We start from the raw sequence: 20,035 nt of genomic DNA, 5'->3' as shown, positions 1-20,035 counted from the left end.
CTAAAATTTAAAACAGTTTTATTAAAACAAGCACATTGTATAATAGCATTGTCGTTTTGTGTAAATGTCTTGTCTGGCTTGTACAAATCGATTTTCTCTAGGTAGCTGCGCAGCCCAGCTTATCTGATGCCAGATGTGCCTTCGCTCTCCGGCAGCAGGCACCCGCGCTGCCTCCGATCTGGTGCCACGTCAGGTGCACGGCTCCTTCTAACTGCCCTGGACTGATGCTGCCCTCCAGCAGACACAGCCTCCAAGTCACGCATCATCTCAACAGCTTAAAACCAGTTAGAATAATAGGAAAGAGCTGATTAAAACCTTTCACATGCATGGACATTTGAGGAAGAGCGAGCCATTACATGCTCTGGAAAATCCACGGGCTCGCAGTGGGAGTTGAAAGTCCCATCTTTGCTGGAAGTGCATGGTTAAAAAAAAAATTTTTTTTTAATGAAATAATACGGACTTCAGCAGCAATCCCAAACAAGGAAGGGGATGATAAATGAGGGACACGTTTTGGTCCCGGCAAAGAAAGATTGTGTGCTTCTCCAGCGCTACAGACTGGAAGACTGATCTGGCCTCCTGAACGCAGAAGGCTCCCTGCCCTCTCCTGAAGTGAGGGGATGGCTTTGTTCAGCCAGGGGAGGACATCCGGAGGACAGAGGAAGGTGGAAGGACCAGCGGGGGGGTGGGGGGGGGTGACAGTGCAAAGAGAAGAGAGAGCCTCTGTCAACTGCTGCTTCTCAAGGCTGGCTCCCTGAAGGCTGCAGCCCCAGCCGCCACTGCCGCCTGCTGCCCAGGAGAGCAGGCTGCATCCGGGATCCGCAGGCGGGTGAGCAGGTGGGCAGGAGCCCAGCAGAGATGTCCCTGCCGCAGGCGATTATGCAAAGTGACAAGTGATTGCTTTCCTTTTCAAAGACAACCCCTTTGGAAAGAGCTTTTTCCTTGAGGACTCTGGGGAAATGGGGGGTTGGGTGGCCTGGACGGAGCCACAGAGCAGCTCGCTCTACTTGCTCTGCAGACTTTGGCCAAGCCCGGGCAGGCTGAGGTCCTGGAGGCTGTGGCCGGAGTGGGTCAGAGCGTGGTGGGAGTTGGACACAGTTCCAGGTCATCACTGCGGCCTGCCTGGGCCAGGGCCCTCCGCCGGGCCAGGCGTGACTTGCATGGAGGAGAAAGCCTCACCGAACACAAGCCCTCAGCCAGGGACTCCTCTGCCAGCTCGTCTTCCTCGCGCTGAGAAAGCTGGCGGTTAAGGGCGATGGCCTCAGCCGCGAAGAGTGTCAGGTCCATCGTGCTGCTATTTCTAGAGGGGCGGGCAGCACAGAGCAGAGGGAAGAGGGGCTCAGCGCCCTGGCTGGCTGCCTCCCAGACCTCTGGCAGCTTTTTCTGGGTGGCTTCCCCCAGAAGTCATTCTTGCCCGGGTTCAGAATCTGATTTCACTGAGGCTGGAATGGCTTTGAGCCTCAACTACAGTCCTAAGACTTCAGAGTTGGGACAAATGCCCCCTTCTATTCAGAACACCCTCCTCTGAGCTCTCATGCTCCACACCCAGCTCTCCCAGAGGAAAGGCCCGGCACATGAAGTGCGCACCCATATATCCCCTCTCCCCTGTCAGGGCATAGAGCGCCAAGAATAGGGGCTGTGCCTTTCTGTCTGTGTCCCCAGGGCTCAGCTCAGGGCTAGCCTACAGCAGGCACCGTAGGTCTACCAAATACATCCTCTAAGGTGGACCAGAGGTTTGGAGCCTCAAGGCCCCTGGACACAGCTCTAGAGAATCAGGTAGGAACCAAGCTGGGCAGTAGCATTCTGGCTCACATGAATGGAGACTACAGTGGTGTAAGACCTCCCTGTGTGACTCCCAGAAACTGGTCATGAGGTTGGTTCCTGTAGGGGTCCCCACAACGTGGTAGCCCTGGTCCTTTGGGAATAGGGCAGTGCTCACTAGGAACATGACCTAGTGTTAAAAGGACTAGAGTCCAACAGATCCGGGTTCAAAGTCCAACTCCCAAGGCTACTGTGTGGCCCTAAGTAAGTTACCATAATCTCTCTGCTCTCAGTTTTCTCATCCACAATATGGGGGTAAACCTCTCTTTTAAATTTATCCTACAGATTATGAATAGCATCTCTGCACAGCTCTTAGCAGCATATCTGGCACGTAGTATGTATTTACTTTCCAGTGGCCATTCCTATTGTGCCTAGTGGTGACAGGACAACCCATCCCAGCACTTTACAGCACCTCCAGCCTGCTACTACAACCAGAGCAGCAGTAGGAAACCCTGGGGTGAATAACCCACAGAGAAGGTCTTTGGACTGTAAATGGTGATTTCTAGTTAGGATGTGAGTGGATATGGAAACAGGTTTTTTTCCTGCAGAGAGGCCTTGAAGGAGCTGCAGGGCAGAGGAGGCCATCAGGTGGCAGAAGAGAAGAGGGGAAAGAGGAAGAGACGTGCAGAGTAGGCAGACTGGGTAGCCCCTCCAGAAGGAGGACACCTGAGCCTAGAGATGGGCTCCCTGTCCCCACCTCCATCCCAATGTGGCTGAAAGTTTGAGGGACAGTCAAAGCCAAAGAAGGGGCATCGGCATTTACCTCTGGAGGATTCGCGGCGTGGGGAGTCCCCTTTCTGGAGCTTGCTAGAATGGGAAGGACAGACGCGGGGTAAGCACTGTTCCCTCCCTCAAGAGCTGCCCCTGCCCACCCCAGCACAGGGTGGGTACATTACTAGAGGCTCCTGGCCCAGCACAGAGACTTGGTCGAGCTTGCCTGTGGGGTCAGACCTTCCAAGGAGAGAGCAAGAAAGGCCCAGGTTGAACCCAGCTGCCTCTGCATGGAGAGCCACTCCCTGTGCCTGGCAGAGTCCTAACCTTCCTCCAAGACCCAGCCTGAGGGTCGCTTCCCCTGTGAAGGAAGCATTTATACTCCCACCCATGCCACCTCCCTCCCCCTGTCCCAAGCAGAGGCTGGATCCTTGTCCTTTTGATAAGCATTCATTACACTATCACATCATTTATTCCTGTCTCCCTCTTCTCACTAGAACATGAAGACAGGGATTGGGTCTTGCTCATCCCAGGATTGCAGAGTCCGGCATGGGGCAGGTGCTCAGTAAAGACAGCAACTCTTGGGTGGCTGGGAATTAGCCATTCAGAGATTCTTGGATTGGGTACCCCTGTCACATGGGGCTGGCAATGTTTGCTCCCTTCCACTGGCAGGGCCACTGAGGATGGGTAGGGCCTGGCAGACCAATGACACAGTGAATCACAGGAGGTATAGCAGACCCCTTAGAGGGGCAGATGTCAGGTACCATGACTAACTGAGGAGGACGGTTAAAAATGTCTCCTGGTAGGGGTGCCTGGGTGGCTCAGTCGGTTAAGCGGCTGACTTCAGCTCAGGTCATGATCTCATAGTTTTGTGAGTTCCAGCCCTGCATCGGGCTGTCTGCTGATGGCACAGAGCCCGCTGCAGATCCTCTGTCTCCCTCTCTCTCTGCCCCTTCCCTGCTCTCGCTCTCTAAAATATAAACAAACATTAAAAAAAATATTTTCTAGTAAAGACTTGGATCTTTAGTTTGGGGAAACCACCACCGTTGCCTTTTAGGCAAGCTGCACTCCAGGACCACATGGAGAACCTATGTGCCTCCAGTGCATCCTCACTGCAAGCAGGGCACCAAGGCCCTGCTTCTGGGCATTCCCAGCTAATGATATGTCTGTATAAGGGGAGGGTACCACAGACCCCAAATGCCAATACCAGACCGTGTGCCTCTGCCAATGGTAGGATGCATGAGCCAAATCCCCCAGAGGCCTCTGTCCATTCCTGAGAGGCATGGGTCAGTTAGGAGCTTTGTCTGAGGCCAAGATTAGAGCCAAGTCTATGACCAGTACGTGGCTCCTTCAGTGGCCAGTTCACTCCACATGTGCAGGGACTGAAGCTGCCGTATAGTCTCCCTCCAGCTGAAGTCAGCCACCTGGGCTGCTGTCCAGTACTTGCTCCTATAAAAGCTTCCTCATGGCCACACTCCAGGCCCGAGGAAGTGGATGGCCACCCTGCCCTGGGTTACTCACCCCCTGCACCCAGGGGTGCTGCAGAACTTGGGCGGCACTCAGTCTCTGCTTTGCATCTCGAACCAGGAGCTTGGAGATGAGGTCTTTGGCCTCGCTGGAGATGTGTGCCCAGTCCTTGTCAGGAAACTCATACTTGCCTTCCTGGATGCTCTCAAACAGCTTGTTCTAGGTAAAGAAGATTCCTCCTGAGGCCACACTACCAGGGAATAAGCAGGATGTGGCTGCCATTGATTTGGTCACCCCGGGTCCCATTGACCTCAGCTGAAGCTGCAGCTCAGGGCTTGAGGATGCCACAGGCCAGGGCCCTCCCCGGCTCCCCCGTCCCCACTAAATCATCAGGCCACGCAGAATGCCCCTGGCGGGCACAGATGGCTAGGCCACCTGGGGGGCTAGGTGGGTGACACCTGGGGAAGACCAACTAGGGAACACAGCTCCAATTCCTTAGCCCTTCGTATGGGGCCCCCATAAATGGGTTCCTCACAACCTGTCAGGTCTCACCACCCCAACCCCCAACCTTACAATTCTACCCTCCTTCCCCATATGCACGCCGCTGTTTCACACCTCCGTGTCTTTGCTGGCGCTGCTGCTTCTGCTTCTATTCCTTGCCCCTCTGTCCCTGGGCTAGACTCATGTTTTAAGACTCAGCTCAGGTATGGTCTTCTCTAACAATCCTCCTCTGAGCTCCCAGCTGGGCTGAGTGCCCCACTGTCTCTCTCTCACCCTGTCACTGGCCCTTGGACAAAAGAGGGAAGGGGCACTATAGACCCCCTTCCAGAGCAGGAACAACCCTCAGCCCAGTCCTGCTGGGCATCCCACAAGCACACTGACCCCCGCCCAGCAGGCCCTGTGCAGGGGGTACCGGTGCTGTGCTCACCTGGCACACCCTGCAGACCTCTCCCCGGTCCCAGCCACAGTCGGCCCCGCAGTGACCTACAAAGGGGGGGTAGCCACTCAGCATGATGTAGAGGACCACACCCAGGCTCCACAGGTCACAGCGCTTGTCGTAAAAAGTGGCCTCGTCCCTGAAGACCTCCACCACCTCCGGGGCCATGTATTCTGCGGAACCACACTGTGGGGGCCAAGGTTGGGGAGGGGAAATGGCAGAGAAGGGAGAGGCTTAGTCACAGGGAGAGGAGATGGCGAAGAGCAGAATGAAATGGGACTTGAGCAAGAGGATGGGGTTGCAGAGCAAGAAGCTGTCAGGAAAGCCACCAGAGGGCTCGCCTGATGCCACCAAGGCACTTAGAAAAGCTGGGCCAACTGAACATTTGTAAATGGAATCCTAGCATTCCTCATGATCACATGACCAGTTCCAGGTCACCTTATCTTTTCAGGTCCTTCTCCAGTAGGCAGAGGTTCCTGGTCAAGAAGCTGCAGGAGTCTCTCTGCCTCAGCTCTCTGCAGACAGTCACCTAATATATAGCCACCTGGCTGTACCAGGGGCATGGCTCTGGGAGGGGGTCTGTGGACATGTAATCCCATAAGGCAAGGAGTTCTTCAGGTGAAGCCCTGCCAAGCTTCTCTGTCATTTTAGACCAAGGAGGAGTAAGAATTTAGAATTAAGAGTCCATCAAAGCTGGAACAGCTCTTAGAACAAATCCAACCTCCTTGCTTCTCCCATTTATAGATGGGAACACCAAGGACTAGGATGGGGCAGGGATTTGGTTCAAGCACATCAGTGGTAACCAAGTATAAGAATTCAGGATTCCTTCCTCCCATCCTTGCATGGAAAATGCTGATAAAAACAAAACAAATACTTTTTGCTCCCTTCTTCATTATTTCAGGCTCGCCAAGAGATACCTCCCTGGCCTCCACCAACACACACACAACTAATTACATGGGAAGATGGGAAATGGAGAAAGGACTTTCTGTTATTGGTAATTAGAGTTAATGACTTTGAGAACAAGGTAGTTCGGTGTAGTAGAAGCTAATATGGAAACATTTCTAATAATGTTGATTAGAATAAGACACGAGCATACTGAAATGCATGTCTTAAAAAAGGGTATTAGGAAAATTCACTTATGAAGCATGCAAATCTCAAAAGCCTCACAATAATTGTAGTACATCAGGTGTGTACAAGAGACGTCTTAGGAAGGACAGCTCCCAGCTGCACATCTGGGCATGAAATGTGAAGTGAAGGAAGCAGCAGGATAACTCAGCCAAGTGATCCTACATGCAGGGAGCCGGGACCTCTCGGTTCGTGCCACAGAGAGACCACACTCCTGTCCTCCATCACAGGGGGACGCGCCCAGATGCTGCCGGGCACAGCGGAACTCTCAGAGCTACCATGTGCCCATGTGCAAAGGGCTGGCCTGGGACAGCGTCTGTCTTTACCTGGGTCAGGAGTCAGGGCTCAGCCTGTTCTCATAGATACAATCTGTCCCGTCATTGGCAGAGGACCCACCCCACACTGCAAGTTCTATCATCAGCAGTTAAGCACTGGCGGGGGGGGCGTGGGGGGGGTGGCCCACTATGCAGTGGCCAGATGACAACTCAGGCAGATGGCAATGATGTAGATACACTCGGTTTTCCTTCCTTAGCCCCTGTTCTGCACTCCAGCTTTGGGTTGTGGGTACTCCAAATGACAGGAGCCCTGAAGGAGGCGGTACAGGGTGCCCAGCCATACATACTGGAGTGGTCAGCTCTGGTGTGGTTATGGGAGTGCAGGAGTTGTTCAGTTTTACCCCACTGCCCAAGTCAAAGTCACAGATTTTCACCGGAGACACCTGAAAAGGAAAGCCGAAAACAAGGTTACAAATATAAGAAACCCAAGGGCAGGAGGAGACCAGTGTGACTGTGACACACTTACCCCCTCTCACTCCCTCCCCTCATGTAGGAGGGGGGGCCTCTCACTGGCTCACTCTTACTCTTGCCCTCGAGGATGCATTCTCTCTCCCTCTCTCTTTCTCTCTCTCTCTCGGTCTCTCTGTCTCTATGTTTATATGGCCACCATGCTGAAGCCCAGCTTTATCTGTTAGGTCATGTTTGCTGTCCTTGGGTTAACTAGAAATCACCTGAGGATTTATCCTAAGGTGCCCTCTGCCCCACACCCTTCCTCACTTCCTAAGGAAAAACGTGCACGCTACGTGGTGTCAGACTGCTGTGCACTTAGTAAAACAAGCAGGAAGCCTATGGAACTCTTGCCCACAAATGACAAATGACAAATGATGGTATAGGTTGCAGAATCTGAGAAGTATGTATTCCTGAAAGACTCCTTGTGGCCTGTTCAGTGCAGGGCATGACCTCCGGTGTCTCAGGGTGACCAACTTGTCTTTGCTTGCTTGAGACTTTGTTGTTTGAGCACCGAAAGTTATGTATCCTGGGAAAGCCTACAGGCCCAAGCAGGTCGGGATGGCTGGTCACCCATACTGGATGTTGCCCCTGAAACCATAGACAGCATTAGTCATCTCTGGAGCCAACTGGGAGGGCACTTTGTGCGCAAGCAGGAGAGTGGCCTGCGTGGTGGAGGCAGCCCAGTGAGCCACTCCAAAATGCTGGTTTTGGGAGTCCCAGCTTTAGCCGTTTAACCTGCTAGGGAAGCCAGGACAGTCTCTCAACTTTTCTTCCTCCCTTCCTTTCTTTCCTTTCCCTTCCCTTCCTCCTTCTTCCCTTCTTCTCCTTCTTCTATTTTCTTTTCTTTTTCACTTAGCCTCTCTGTTTTTGTTGTGGTGGTGGTAAAATATGTAGGACAGAAAATAACCCAGTGGCAATAATTATATTCATACTGTTGTGCAACCATCACCAGTATCTGTTTCCAAAACTCTTCCATCATCCCAAACAGAAACCATTTGATAGTAATTCCCCATTCCCCCCTCTCCTTAGTAATGTCTAACCTACTTTCCGTCTGTATGAATTTGGCTATTTCAGATATTTCATGTAAGTAGAATCACACAGTATCTGTCTTTTTGTGTCTGGCTTATTCCACTTAGCATACTGTTTTCAACGTTCATCCATGATGTGGCGTGGATCGGAACTTCATTCTGTTGTACGGCTGAACAACATACCATTGTATGGACAAGCCACATTTTGTTTATCCATTTACCTGTTGTTGATGGACACTTGGGTTGTTTCCAGCTTTTGGCTATTGTGAATAACGCTCCAATGAACACTGATGTTCAAGTTCAAGCCTCTGTTTTCAATTCTTTTGGGTATTATACCCAGGTGTGGAATTGCTGAGTGGTGTGGTAATTGTGTGTTTAGCTTTTTGAGGAACCGCCAGAATGCTTTCCATGGTAGCAGCACTGTTTTACACTCCTACCTATTTTTTTCCTTCTTTTTAAAATTCTAACCATCCTAGTAGCTGTGAAGTGGTATCTAATTGTGGTTTCAATTAGCATTTCCCTAATGACTAAGGACGTTGAGCATCTTTTCATATGTACAATGGCCATTTGTATACTTTTTTGGGGGAGAAATTTCTATTCAAGTCCTGTGCCCATTTTTAAACTTGGGCTGTATTTCTGATGTCGAGGTTTAGAAGTTCTTTATACATTTTGGATATTAAACTCTTATCAGCTACATTATTTGCAAACATTCTCTCCCATTCTGTGGCTTGTCATTTCATTTTCTTGACAATGTCTTTTGATGCTCAGTCATTCTTAGTTTTAGTTTTCAACCACAGAAAAGGGGCAACAATCCTGCACCATTAAGATCAAATGAAAGGATAAAAGACATGAAAGCATATTGTAAATCAGAGGCAACAGAGTGGTTTAGAACGCCTGTGGAGTTCTGGGGTGAGACCACCTTAGTTTTAATCTATACTATTTATCAGCTGAGTATAAGTGCCAGGCACAATGTAAGTACTCAAGAAATGTTAGCTAGGGTTATTACTAATAATCATAATGATAATAGTGACAAATCATAAAGTCTTCTGCTAGAGGCACTGACGGGAAATCACAAGATCTTATCTGAGCTAACGTATTACTATCCCCACAAAAGAGCTGTAAGTAGCAGGCTGGCTCCCACTTCACTCGAAGCCATTCCTGCTTGTGAGCTATCCCTTCAGTCAGACCAATATGTGTGTTCATATGTATACACTCTTATACGTACGCAGAGCCATGAATGTGTGCCGACAGGGTCTCAGTCCCTCCAACAAACGCAGAATTTGTCAAATTGATACATGCTTACAGAAGGGCAAACACTTCCATTTACTAGTAGGTTGAGGTAAAGTTTAGAGTATGTGGCATCTGTTCAACACCAAATGTAAGTGTTTTCTTATTAATGGGCACCTCTGGAAACAAAAACGGAAACAGAAACCCTTAAGAACTTGCTTCCTAATTATCACTTCAAGTGGTGGACACTAGCTGGTGTGTGTACCGTAACACAAACATCATTTTTAGGCAGAGATTTGCTTCCCAGAAGATTGAGTTGTTGTTTATGACTCACATCAATTGCTCTAAAGACTAGACTAGAAAACATTCGTTGTGTGCAGGTCCTATGTATTTTATAAACTCTCAGGCTTAAGCCGATCACACTATTGATAAAGAGCAAGGAAGAGACAGAGAGGAAGCCAACTGGGAAGGCAGAAACGCCACACAGTAGGCATAACATTCTCACAGGTTCATAACAATCAGCTCAGGTTGGTACCTGAGGCCGATGGTGCTGCTAACAACCCAAAGGAAAGTGCAAGTGGCTTCCCCACATCAGTGTAAACTGTAATCTCCCAAGTCAGCCCTACGTACCTTTTCTGGAGACTCACACAATATATTTTCTGGCTTCAGATCGCGGTGAGCAATGCCTGAAATGACAAAGAGCAAAGAAAGGGTTAACATACGCACATAATTATCAAACATTCCACACACAATTAATTTTTTCCAAATGCTGTTGTTCGCAGATTAATTCCCAATTATGGTACATTAAAAAATCAACGAGCTGCAGGAGGCAGGAGTAACCGGAGACGAACCAAAAAGCACAGTTGATTCTGCAAGCTCTTTCGAAGCCAAAGCTTTAGAAGTCTGGCAGGGGTAAGTTGGGCCGAACGAGTCCCAGCCAGCCTACTCCTCAGCACCGCAGGGACGACCAAGAATAAGAAGCTAATATGAAGCAGAGCAAAGAGCCCTGCAAATGGCCATGCTGGGACAGCAATGCAGAAATAATTAGTGCCTTGTTTAAGAGCATCTGGGGAGACTGAGGCTGCTCTACCTCATTTCTTCTTGGGTGGCCAATGTGTATTAAAGATGATTCCCTAAGCGGGACTCCCTGAATGGTCAGAGAGCCAAGTGTTAGTTAACAAATCTTCCAAAGCTTGTCCAATCCCTTTCTCACCCCCGCTGCATGTCCAAAATAGTCATGCTAGAAGCACAGCAAGGACTGCTTTGGCCGAGGGTGCTGTTCTTAAGAGACACCTGCCCTGCATTTTGACCAGACCTCCTGCAGATAGCAGCTTACTCCATGAGGCGCTCAAGGCTGCTGACCTGGCCAAGAGGGCACCTGGGGGAAAACCACCTTCTGACCAAAGACAGGGACAAAGAACCAACTCATAGGGCCATGGCAGACACAGAAACCTTGATCCCTCTTTCCTCCTGCAGAATGCACAGTTCAGAGACAGAAAGGCTGGAAGGTTGAGCGAGAGCCAAACAGCTAGTGCCCAGAAGTACTGGAAAGTAGCAGAGGATTCATGGAGTAAGATGGAAAAGCAGAATCTGCTTTCCTAAAACTCCCTCGATGACCAAGTTCTTGGGCAGCCCTCCGATTCCCTGGTAGGAGGCAGAGGCCCAGCCCACCCAAGGCACTTCATGAGGGAGGGAAAACCTGAGCTCCAGCAGGCTGAGTAACTTCATCAGTCACCTAATTGAATGAGAACCCAGAGCAGCTCTGTCCAGGCTGTACAAATTGAGTCGGGCTACAGCTTGCTGCACTAAAAGTGAAAGATATTTTCCATTACAGCAAGTGCTCCCACAGAAGGATCACGAGCCACACATGGAGTCCTGCTCTCCAAATAGGTGCCGATGGCCCAGTTGTCCCCCAGCCTGAGAACTGAGCGCCATGCCGTAATAATGGGCCTGCCTTTGTGAGCACACCAGCCATCGACCTGCTCTGGTTCATTTCCCAGAGGTTAAGCTGCAGTGTGTCCAGTATTTAAAAGTGTGGAACTTGTTTCAGGGCTGACCCATTCTTGCCCAATTCATCTTCCCAGCGTGAAGTTATTTAGAAAACAGCCAAGTTCAGCTGGAAATCGTTTTTCATCCCCTCCAACTTCAAGTCACATGGGCAGCTGGCCAGCTAGATGTTAACAAGCACTTCAGAACTCCTAAAACACAGCAGCTCAGTTCCCTTTAGTGCATTCTTCTAAAAAAATTAAAAAATAAATAAATAAAAAATAAAACCGCCTTTACCCCCCTCTAAGGTATGGATCTTGCAAAAAGCGTGACCCAGTTTTGCAATCTACAGAGGCAGCTTGGGGAACAGTTGTAAATCTTTGTCAAGCAGGTGTTACCTACATGCATCCCAGCTTTCAGAAACAGAACTAGTGCTATTCATCATGCGGGGGAAAGTACAGATGCCCCTCCTAGGAACTTTCGTCCCATGTGCAAGTCAGGTGCCCAACATGGGCACTGTCGACACGGAGATCTCCCTTTAGCCATGGAGGGAAACAAGGCGGGACCAGTGAGGCTGAACTTCCTTGCACACATGCCACCCGGGTCTGCGCTGCTCTGTGCACCCAGCATGCCTACAAGTGGTCTCTTGCAACCAGTGTGGCTGGCCTATACCCACAATAGCGGAAGGGAGCAGAGCTAAGTCCCAGATTATTCGTTCCACCCGCATCCCCCACCAGACACAATGCTTTATTTTAAGGGAATTAATATTAGGAATAAAAATACTTCTGTCCGGCAGGGGTTAAGGGTGGAGGAGATAACATTACTGAGCTACTAAGTGCCGGGCACTTTGCTCCAACTGTGCTATACATACACAACACAGACACAGGCTGCACGCAATTCCGTAAGCGAGTTAGAATAGTGCCTAACACTGACTCTGGGAGTGTTAACTACTGTTGATGATGTAACTCTCTCTCTTCACACCATCACTCTGTGGGTTGGCATTATTACCGAGAGAGCACACAGTGGGTAAAAAGTGAAGCCAGAATTCATTTTTCCATGGCACTGCTGTTAGGCAAATTTAAAAAATATAATAATCAAGCGTGCCTGGGTGGCTCAGTCGGTTAAGTGTCCAAAACTTGATTTCAGTTCAGGTCACGATCTCACGGTTCATGAGTTCGAGCCCTGCGTTGGGCTCTGCACTGACACAGCATAGCCTGCTTGGGATTCTCTCTCCCTTTCTCTCTGCCCCTCCTCTCTCTCTCTCTCTCTCAAAATAAGTAAATAAACATTTAAAAAAATGTAATAGTCAAACATATTTATGGAAATACAAAAACATTTAATTTGCAAAAAGATTTAATCCACTATAAAAGTTCTGAAATAATCAGTTTTAGATAAGGGACTGTTAACTGAAGTGTAATTTGGACAATAGCAACCCGTGATTTACCATCGCGATGTTCAACAGATACCTCAACCATGTTAGTAGAAAAACACATTTTCCATTTATGACAAACAAGATACAAAACTAGATACATACTATCATGCTGATTCTGGAGAGATGCAGGTGACCTATGTTAAAGACTAGAAAGAGTAACACCCACATATCTACACTGGAATAGTAGTGTTATGATGAGGCTTGCACTCTTCACTAGGACAGGAGAAGGAGATCATCCATACCCACACGCTCACACATCTTGTTCAACATGAAATTTACTTTTTCCTCCCTGCTCCTTCCCCTGTGTCCCTCCCCTTCTTAAAAGCGTCACATCTGCCCACCATCCACATCAGAAGCCTAGTGCCATCCTGGTTTGCTCCCTCACCCTCATGGGCGGGCCTGCCGGCTGTACCAGCTCCTGGCCCAGCTCCTCTCCCTCCGTCCTCAGAGGCTGGCTGGCCCAACCCAATCACTGAGGTGAAGGCTTGGTTCACCTTTGGTGTGCAGGAAGTCAAGGGCAGCAGCCACATCCCGCACCACTCGGCTGGCTTCTCGCTCATTGAAGTGCTTCTGCTTCTGGATGTGGGCCAGGATGGAGCCTGGGGAGCAGAGGAGACACACAGCTATGCCTTTTCGGGCCTTAGGAAGTATAAATTCTCAGAGGCCAGTTTTCACAAGTTTGGGGTGGGGACACAGGCTTATTCATCACTAAACGTCCAGCACCCATTTGGTACCTGGCACCGAGGAGACACGAGCACAGAACTGGATGGAACAGAACTGCACTGCTGTCTTCTGTACCTGCCCATGATGAGCACAGAAGGGACAGCAAACAACTATTTAAATGACCAAAAATACTAGCACCATCAGGGCAGGTCTGACTTATGAAATAAGAAAGAACTAAAAGTGAATCCACATAGGGTTGGGGGCCTCTCCACAGGAACTTTACCTCCTCTGCATTTGATCTCAGATCCAAACAAGAGCATGAGCCTTTAAACAGAAATTCCATACCCTCACCAGATATATAAAGGTCTAGAAAAAGGGGGGAAAGTACTTTCCCTCTGAATTTTCCTATTTATTATTAATATCATTGTTACTACTTTGTTGGCAATGGCTAACATTTATTGAGTGGTTACTATGTGCCAGGCACTAAGTAATACTCTTGAACAGATTATCTTAGCCTCACCATGACTGTATGAAATGTACAAAATACAGCTATCCCCATTTTACAGGTGGGGAACCTGAAGCCAAGAATGGGTAAGCCACTTGCTAAGATGACACCCCACTAAGTGGAGGCATGAGGACGTAAGCCCACTAAGTCTGACCGGAGAACCTGTGCACATCCCCTGAACCAGATGTGTGGTCTGACTGCTGGGGGCATGGGCTGCCCTGAGCCATCCACAATCTCTTTTCCTACTGGGTCTAGCCTCAGTAGGGTTGCACTCTAAGCAATACGGTTATAGATGACCCCTAGCATTTCAAATGTAATGTCTCGGTGTTGTTGGGCAGGGCAGGAGCACATGGCGTGGCTCCATGTGGTCTATGCTCACTCCTGGAAGCTGGAGGTATCATCTCTGTATCTTAAAAATGGCATGTGTTTACTTATCGCTGGTTTTTGGCATGGGGAGGGGATGAAAGATCTCTCACTTGCCAGATTAAACAATGAAAGGATCCCAGCATGCTAAGGAACATTGCCAGAAAACTGGCTCCTGGCTAGGTCTCAGGCTTGCTCTACTCTAGTGAGTCTCTTGCTTCCAAATTTGTTCAAGCGGAAGATAGAGAGTGACATGCTACTTCTTCTAAGATAGCCTACAGTACACCCTATAATTTTCATAATATTAACAGCTGACAATTATTGACCCCTTAGTGCCTATGGGGCACTGTGCGAAGCATTTCACATGAATGATCTCATTTAATCTTCAGAGCTATCAGAGAGGGTAGGTACTGTCATTATCCTTATTTTATAGACGAGAACATTGTTTAGAAAGGTTTAGAAAGGTTATGTGACTTGCCCAAGGTCACACAGCTAGAAGTGATGGAGCTATACTTAAACTCAGCTTTACTGGTTTCTAAAGAATGCTCCCTTAGCCACCAAACCCCTCCACATGGCCCTCCACTCAGCTCCAGATAGCCTCCCTAACCTGTACCCTGCAGATCTGTCCTCGGGCTGGATGAATGATGGTGAGGGCAAGGGCTCCTCTATCCCCTTCTCTACGTCAGGAAAGCAACTTCAACAGATATTCCAGTGACTATGTGCATGGGAGATGGCAGTAGTGGTGATGGTTAAGAGTGGCATCTTTCCATCTGAAGGATCCAGATTCTCAGGCCTCCTCTCTATCCTGGGTCTATGTCCTAAGCCATGGGACCCTCCGTTCCTCTGGTGAGCCTTTCTGGCCTTCACAATGTATGCAAGAGCTTCCACCCCACAATTAATTTAAATAGAGAACATGTCAAAACACTGGATTGATAAATTGATAAGTAAATGTATCTATATATGAGTCGTATTATAATGAGAAGGCATTTTTAGAATGCCCACACAGGTGACATTCTAGGCTCTGCAAAATGCTAATTATCATCCTTCCCTCCGGCCTCCCTTCTCCCAAATCAAGGGCAGTTTTAAGTCCTTCATCCTTTTTATTAGCTTGACTCATTTTAGAAGTCTCTGGGATTCGTGATGGATGATCACCGTTCTGGGTCTTAATCAGAAGTCCAAACACATACTCAACAGTAAGTACCTCCTTGCAATTTCTCAAAGACCAAGTAAAACCTTGTGTCATCTTCAAAGAACTCAATCAGCTCCAAAATGTTCCTTAAATAGGAAAACAAAAAAATAGGAGGAAAGGGGGAAAAAAAGAAAAATGGTATCATATATTAAAGCCCGCTTACAAATATACAATGAAAAAAAATTCACAACGCCCTGTAGCAGGGCAGAAATCAGCTTCAAATCAGAATGCTTATTAAAGACCCATGTTTGAGAAGTAGCCAGTGGTGTTAGCAAGACTCAGGTCACCTTATCTTTCCATAATGTTCGGTCTCTGGTGTTTTCACCAAGCCTGTGCTGTCAAACCCCAACCCTAAAACCCACTAGGTAGAGTTATAAAAAAGTCCTGGTCACATTAAACTGAATAAAATCTGCAGCCGACTGGAAGCAATTGCGGCTAATAACACTGAATAGTAGGTGTGTGTCCTGGAGGCAGGCAGCAAATAATTACTTGCCCTCCCTCTTGCCCATAAATCACGGGGCAGTATTTACATTGCCTGGAGAAAATGGAAACATCTGTCAAATAGACTTGGGGCCTAACGTGGGCACCGCTAGACCCTAACTGCTAAGCGCTGCTTAATGAAACGGCCGCGTTCCCGCCACCGCAGCACTTGTGGCCTTCCCCGGTGAGCACTCTCTGTCTGCCTGCGCATTACCGGGCTCTGCCAACAAGGTCGTCTTGTAACTCAGGAGGGAAGCCACCAGCCTGGATATCGGAGGTGTTGGGGGCTTTTTTTCTTTTAAAGAACGAAATAAACCAAATAGAGTCTCTAATGCTGAACTCAGAAGCTGCAGGGCTGAAAATAAAAATCTGTCCCTCATAAAAAAATGCTGACCACTTTGGGAGACACCAGGCTTTTACTGGTGTGAAGGCATCCAAATAAGATGACTGAAATGGCCTGATTTGAAAGAAGATTGTGGAGGTAGCGCCTGGAGTTAAATCAACAGCAGCCCCCGCCCTCCAAGCTTAATGACAAAGCCATCAATACCTGGCCGCTGGCTCCCCGCTGACCCTGCTGTGCAGGGAGAGAGAGTGGGAAGCAGAGTCTTAGAGGTGACCCTGATTTAAAGCCACCGTGGGACAGCTGCTCATTTGGAGCTGGTGGTGGGCAGGCTGAGGCGGGGCTGGAGACCACCTTGGCCCAGCTGTCCAGCACAGTGCCCGGCAGCTTCTTCTGCCTGAGCAGTGGCCACACAGACACAGGTATGCTAGGAATGGAACACATCCTCACCTAGTCATTACATCTGGGCCCTAAAGTTGCGTGTCAGGGGACAGACACTCCGTCGGCCTGGTTCCCACAGGCACTTGAAAGAAACAGAATCCCAATTTTCTCCCAGCCCCTCACTCAGATTGCTCACTCTTCCAACTTGCCTGTATTGTTATTTATAGTATTGCAGCCTGAACAGAAGCAAAGGCCACTACTGCTTCTGTCCCCACTCTCTCTCTTTAAACACGGAAAGACAGAAGGAATCCTGTGCAGTTGTAGCCAAGGAGTGAGAGCTAAATGCTGGGGTCGGGAGGTGGTGGGAAAGAACTTTTTCTGCTGCTAAGTATCCCCCCAAAAGAAGCAGCAAGTAACCCAAGACTGTACTCACTTGTTTCCTTGACACTGATAGAGCGTCTCCACCTCTCGGAATACCCTACTCCGACTGTGCCCTGCTTGTTTTTCGATGATCTGTGGGAAGAATAAAATCTGTCATACCCACCTGACCTCGAAACATGTCTCTGCAGGATCCCTCTGGGAGAATGCAAGGCCCAATTCAGCCCACAGCCGGTTTCAAGCACAAGCCTGGAGTAGACCCTGGCACTGTGACTCTGCCGGCAACACGACAGACTGGCCTGAGGGATTTCCAGCCTCGCTGGGCCTGTTTGACTCTGGCCAGGCAAACACGGGGGAAGCCATGGGGTCGTTGCCCCCAGCTGCCCAGGGGAGACTGAAGCTGCCGGCAAGAAGATAAAGAGCTACCTCTACCCAGCTCCTACCCCAAGGGCATCTCTTCCTGCCTTAAGGGTAAGATTTACAACCTCCACTGAAGGACCTCCCAGGGTTGAAGGAACAGCAAGGGGGATGGAGGACACAGTGGAGAGGGACTAAAGCTCCAAGGCCCAGCTCAGACCCCACCTCTGCAATTCTGCAGAGAACGTGCCCTTCGGCAGGCGCTGCATTAGGCACTCCATTAAGTAATTCAGGTCCCTGGTCTCAGTTAACTCTTAAAACACAATCCCAAAAGACAGGAAGAGGTCAAACATTCTGCCCACAGCTCTGATAAGTGGTGAAAGGGTTGCCATTCCAGTCCAGAGCTGCCTCCAAAGCCCTTGCTATCCTATCCCTGTCTGTACCCTGTCCAGCTTCTCTCAGGGAGCTGAGGGGAGTTGTCTCTCCCTCCCGTACCTGGGGGTGCCTGGCAAGTACGAACTGAAGGGGTGAGCCAACAGGTGAGCAGGTGGTTTAAGTAGGGAGGGACTGGTTAGCTCCAAACACCTCCATGGACCCCTCCCGAGCCCCAGACCACCGCAAGTCGCACATGGGGGCAAGTCCTCTGCAGAGACGGCTCTGCTTTACAGTCCCACATGCGGAGTGGGCACAGCACAGACGACGACATACTGCTCCTTCATTCCCAGGTTGCTATATTCAAATCACTCCTATATGCTGCAGCACAAACACCCATGTCCAGGTGTAATGTTCTATACAAGTCCACGTCTGTTAGTAAACCACTGCGGGCCCATTTCTAAGCAGTCAGAGAGGTGCAGTGCCGGGGCACAGAAGCTATTCGACTTGTTCACTCACCTAGCATTTCACATCAAAGTCAGGAAGAACCTTGTAGCAGGCAAGTTATTCAGCAATGGCATTATTTTCTCTGCAGAGGTAATGGACCCCTGCTATCAGAGGTGGGGGAGCAGAACACAGGCAACTATTTGAGGAGTTATGGAAGAAATTCAGGACCAGATTATCCTGAAACTCCATTCCAATCCTGAGACTCTAGGATTTGTCAGTTGGATGCCTGTAGGGAAGCCCTAATAAAACCAATGTCGTGGGGCCATGCTGGCAGAAGTAGTACATCTCTAGGGAGCCTCCAAAGGACAGGAGAGATGTGGGCCAAACTGCTCAATCCAAAGAATTACCAAGCTAGGGTCCTGTGTTTGCACCAAAGATGCTGGGGGAGGCACGGAGGGCCTGGTTTTCCTCTTACGATCCAACCCCGAAGAAATAGGTCTGGATGGATGCATTTGAAAATCAATTTGTATTTGTGATTTATTGCCACACTTAAGCATATTTTTAAAAAATTACCTGTAATTTATACTGATGTTTCCAAAAAGGAATTGAGGTAATACTTTCGTTACCATATGAAGCAACACTCCAGCAACAAGGACTATGGCTTAGCAGAAGTTTTGCCTTCATTAATCCACAGCTGGGACTATGGACAGTTGGTTAAAAGAAGAAACATTTCTGTCAGAAGCCATTTTGGCTGGGTTTGCCTGTATGAGGCAGCGCTTTGACCTGGGCGTTCAGGTGGATGATGGGAAATACACCTGAATTACCCCCTTGGATTTAATGTGACCTTGTTTCCAGATCAGTGGTTCCCAAACTTTGGTGGGTATAAGAATCACCTGGGGAACTTGGTAAAACAACAACAACAACAACAAAAAACCAAACAAACAAACAAAAAAAACCAAAGACCTAGACCCTATCCTTTATCAAGAAACTGGGTCTCTGCGCTGTTAGCTCTCTAGATGATTCTGATCCACACTAAATGGAAAATGGTCCTAAATAAGGGCTTCCCCAACATCAGCAAGTGTCAGAACCACTTGGAGAGCTGGCTACAATCAAACTGCTGGGTCCACCCCTCGTTTCTGACTTGGTAGGTCTGGGATGGAGCCAGATAATCTATAATTTCTGACAAGTTCCCAGGCAATGCTGACACTATTGGTGCAGGAACCACACTTTCAGATCCATCCCTTCTTCCACGTGGAGCTGGCAAATGGAGGCACAGAGGGGTAGAGTGAGCCACCCCAAGGTCATGCAGCAAGGAGCCACCTCTCCTGTCCCAAAGCTGAGTGCTCAGTCCTCATTATTATACTATACATCACTTTACAGCATTTTATAATTTGTAGGGTCTCTAAATCTACCAGTTCATTTTTATTTTCATCTTCATAACCACTCCATGAGATAGGAAGGGCAGGTATTATTGTGTTCATTTTAGAGATGTGGGAACTGAGGCTTAAGCAGGTTCAGTGACTTGCCCAAAGTCAAGTAGTAGTTTGTTAAAACAGAGATTCATGGGGCGCCTGGGTGGCTCAGTCAGTTGAGCGTCCGACTTCAGCTCAGGTCATGATCTCTCGGTCTGTGGGTTCGAGCTCTGCGTCGGGCCCTGTGCTGACAGCTCAGAGCCTGGAGCCTGCTTTGGATTCTGTGTCTCCCTCTCTCTATGCCCCTCCTCCACTCATGCTCTGTCTCTCTCTCTCTCTCTGTCAAAAATAAATCAACATTAAAAAAAAAAAATTAAAACAGAGATTCAGGTAGGCCTTCTAATTCCAAATCTGGTTGTCTACTCCCTGAAGCTTACTTTATTTTTCAGAATAATCAAAAGCAGCTTACTACTGGCCAGGCATTGTTCTAAGCACTTTACACATATTTATTCAATTCCTACATCAATACTGTATAGTTTCTATTATTATACCCATTTTACAGATAAGGCAACTGAAGGGCAGGGATGTTAAGTAACTTGCCCAATGTTACCCAGCAAGTAAGTTGAAAAACC

At 48.7% G+C, this 20,035-nt stretch overlaps 1 protein-coding gene across 6 annotated transcripts in view; it reads right to left on the bottom strand.

Moving 5' to 3' along the window:
* Nucleotides 1-20,035, bottom strand: part of MKNK1 (MAPK interacting serine/threonine kinase 1) — a 44,104-nt gene that overhangs the window by 3,269 nt on the left and 20,800 nt on the right. For 2 of the 6 annotated variants that reach the window (XM_058717517.1, XM_058717519.1), the window contains 9 exons: nt 16,871-16,950; nt 15,249-15,322; nt 13,011-13,115; nt 9,729-9,784; nt 6,681-6,776; nt 4,925-5,119; nt 4,051-4,215; nt 2,582-2,625; nt 2-1,297 (listed from right to left, as the gene is read on the bottom strand). In XM_058717517.1, the coding sequence (XP_058573500.1) occupies nt 1,069-1,297; nt 2,582-2,625; nt 4,051-4,215; nt 4,925-5,119; nt 6,681-6,776; nt 9,729-9,784; nt 13,011-13,115; nt 15,249-15,322; nt 16,871-16,950 (1,044 nt within the window). In that variant the 3' untranslated portion in view covers nt 2-1,068. Of the gene's footprint in view, nt 1; nt 1,298-2,581; nt 2,626-2,982; nt 3,500-4,050; nt 4,216-4,924; nt 5,120-6,680; nt 6,777-9,728; nt 9,785-13,010; nt 13,116-15,248; nt 15,323-16,870; nt 16,951-20,035 lie in introns of those variants that run through there. The other 4 variants (XM_058717518.1, XM_058717522.1, XM_058717520.1 and 1 more) reach the window with 4 other exon arrangements.

Source organism: Neofelis nebulosa, chromosome 2 (genome assembly GCF_028018385.1).
Source record: "Neofelis nebulosa isolate mNeoNeb1 chromosome 2, mNeoNeb1.pri, whole genome shotgun sequence".
NCBI lineage: Eukaryota > Metazoa > Chordata > Mammalia > Carnivora > Felidae > Neofelis > Neofelis nebulosa.
This window is presented reverse-complemented; position numbering and strand designations above follow the sequence as displayed.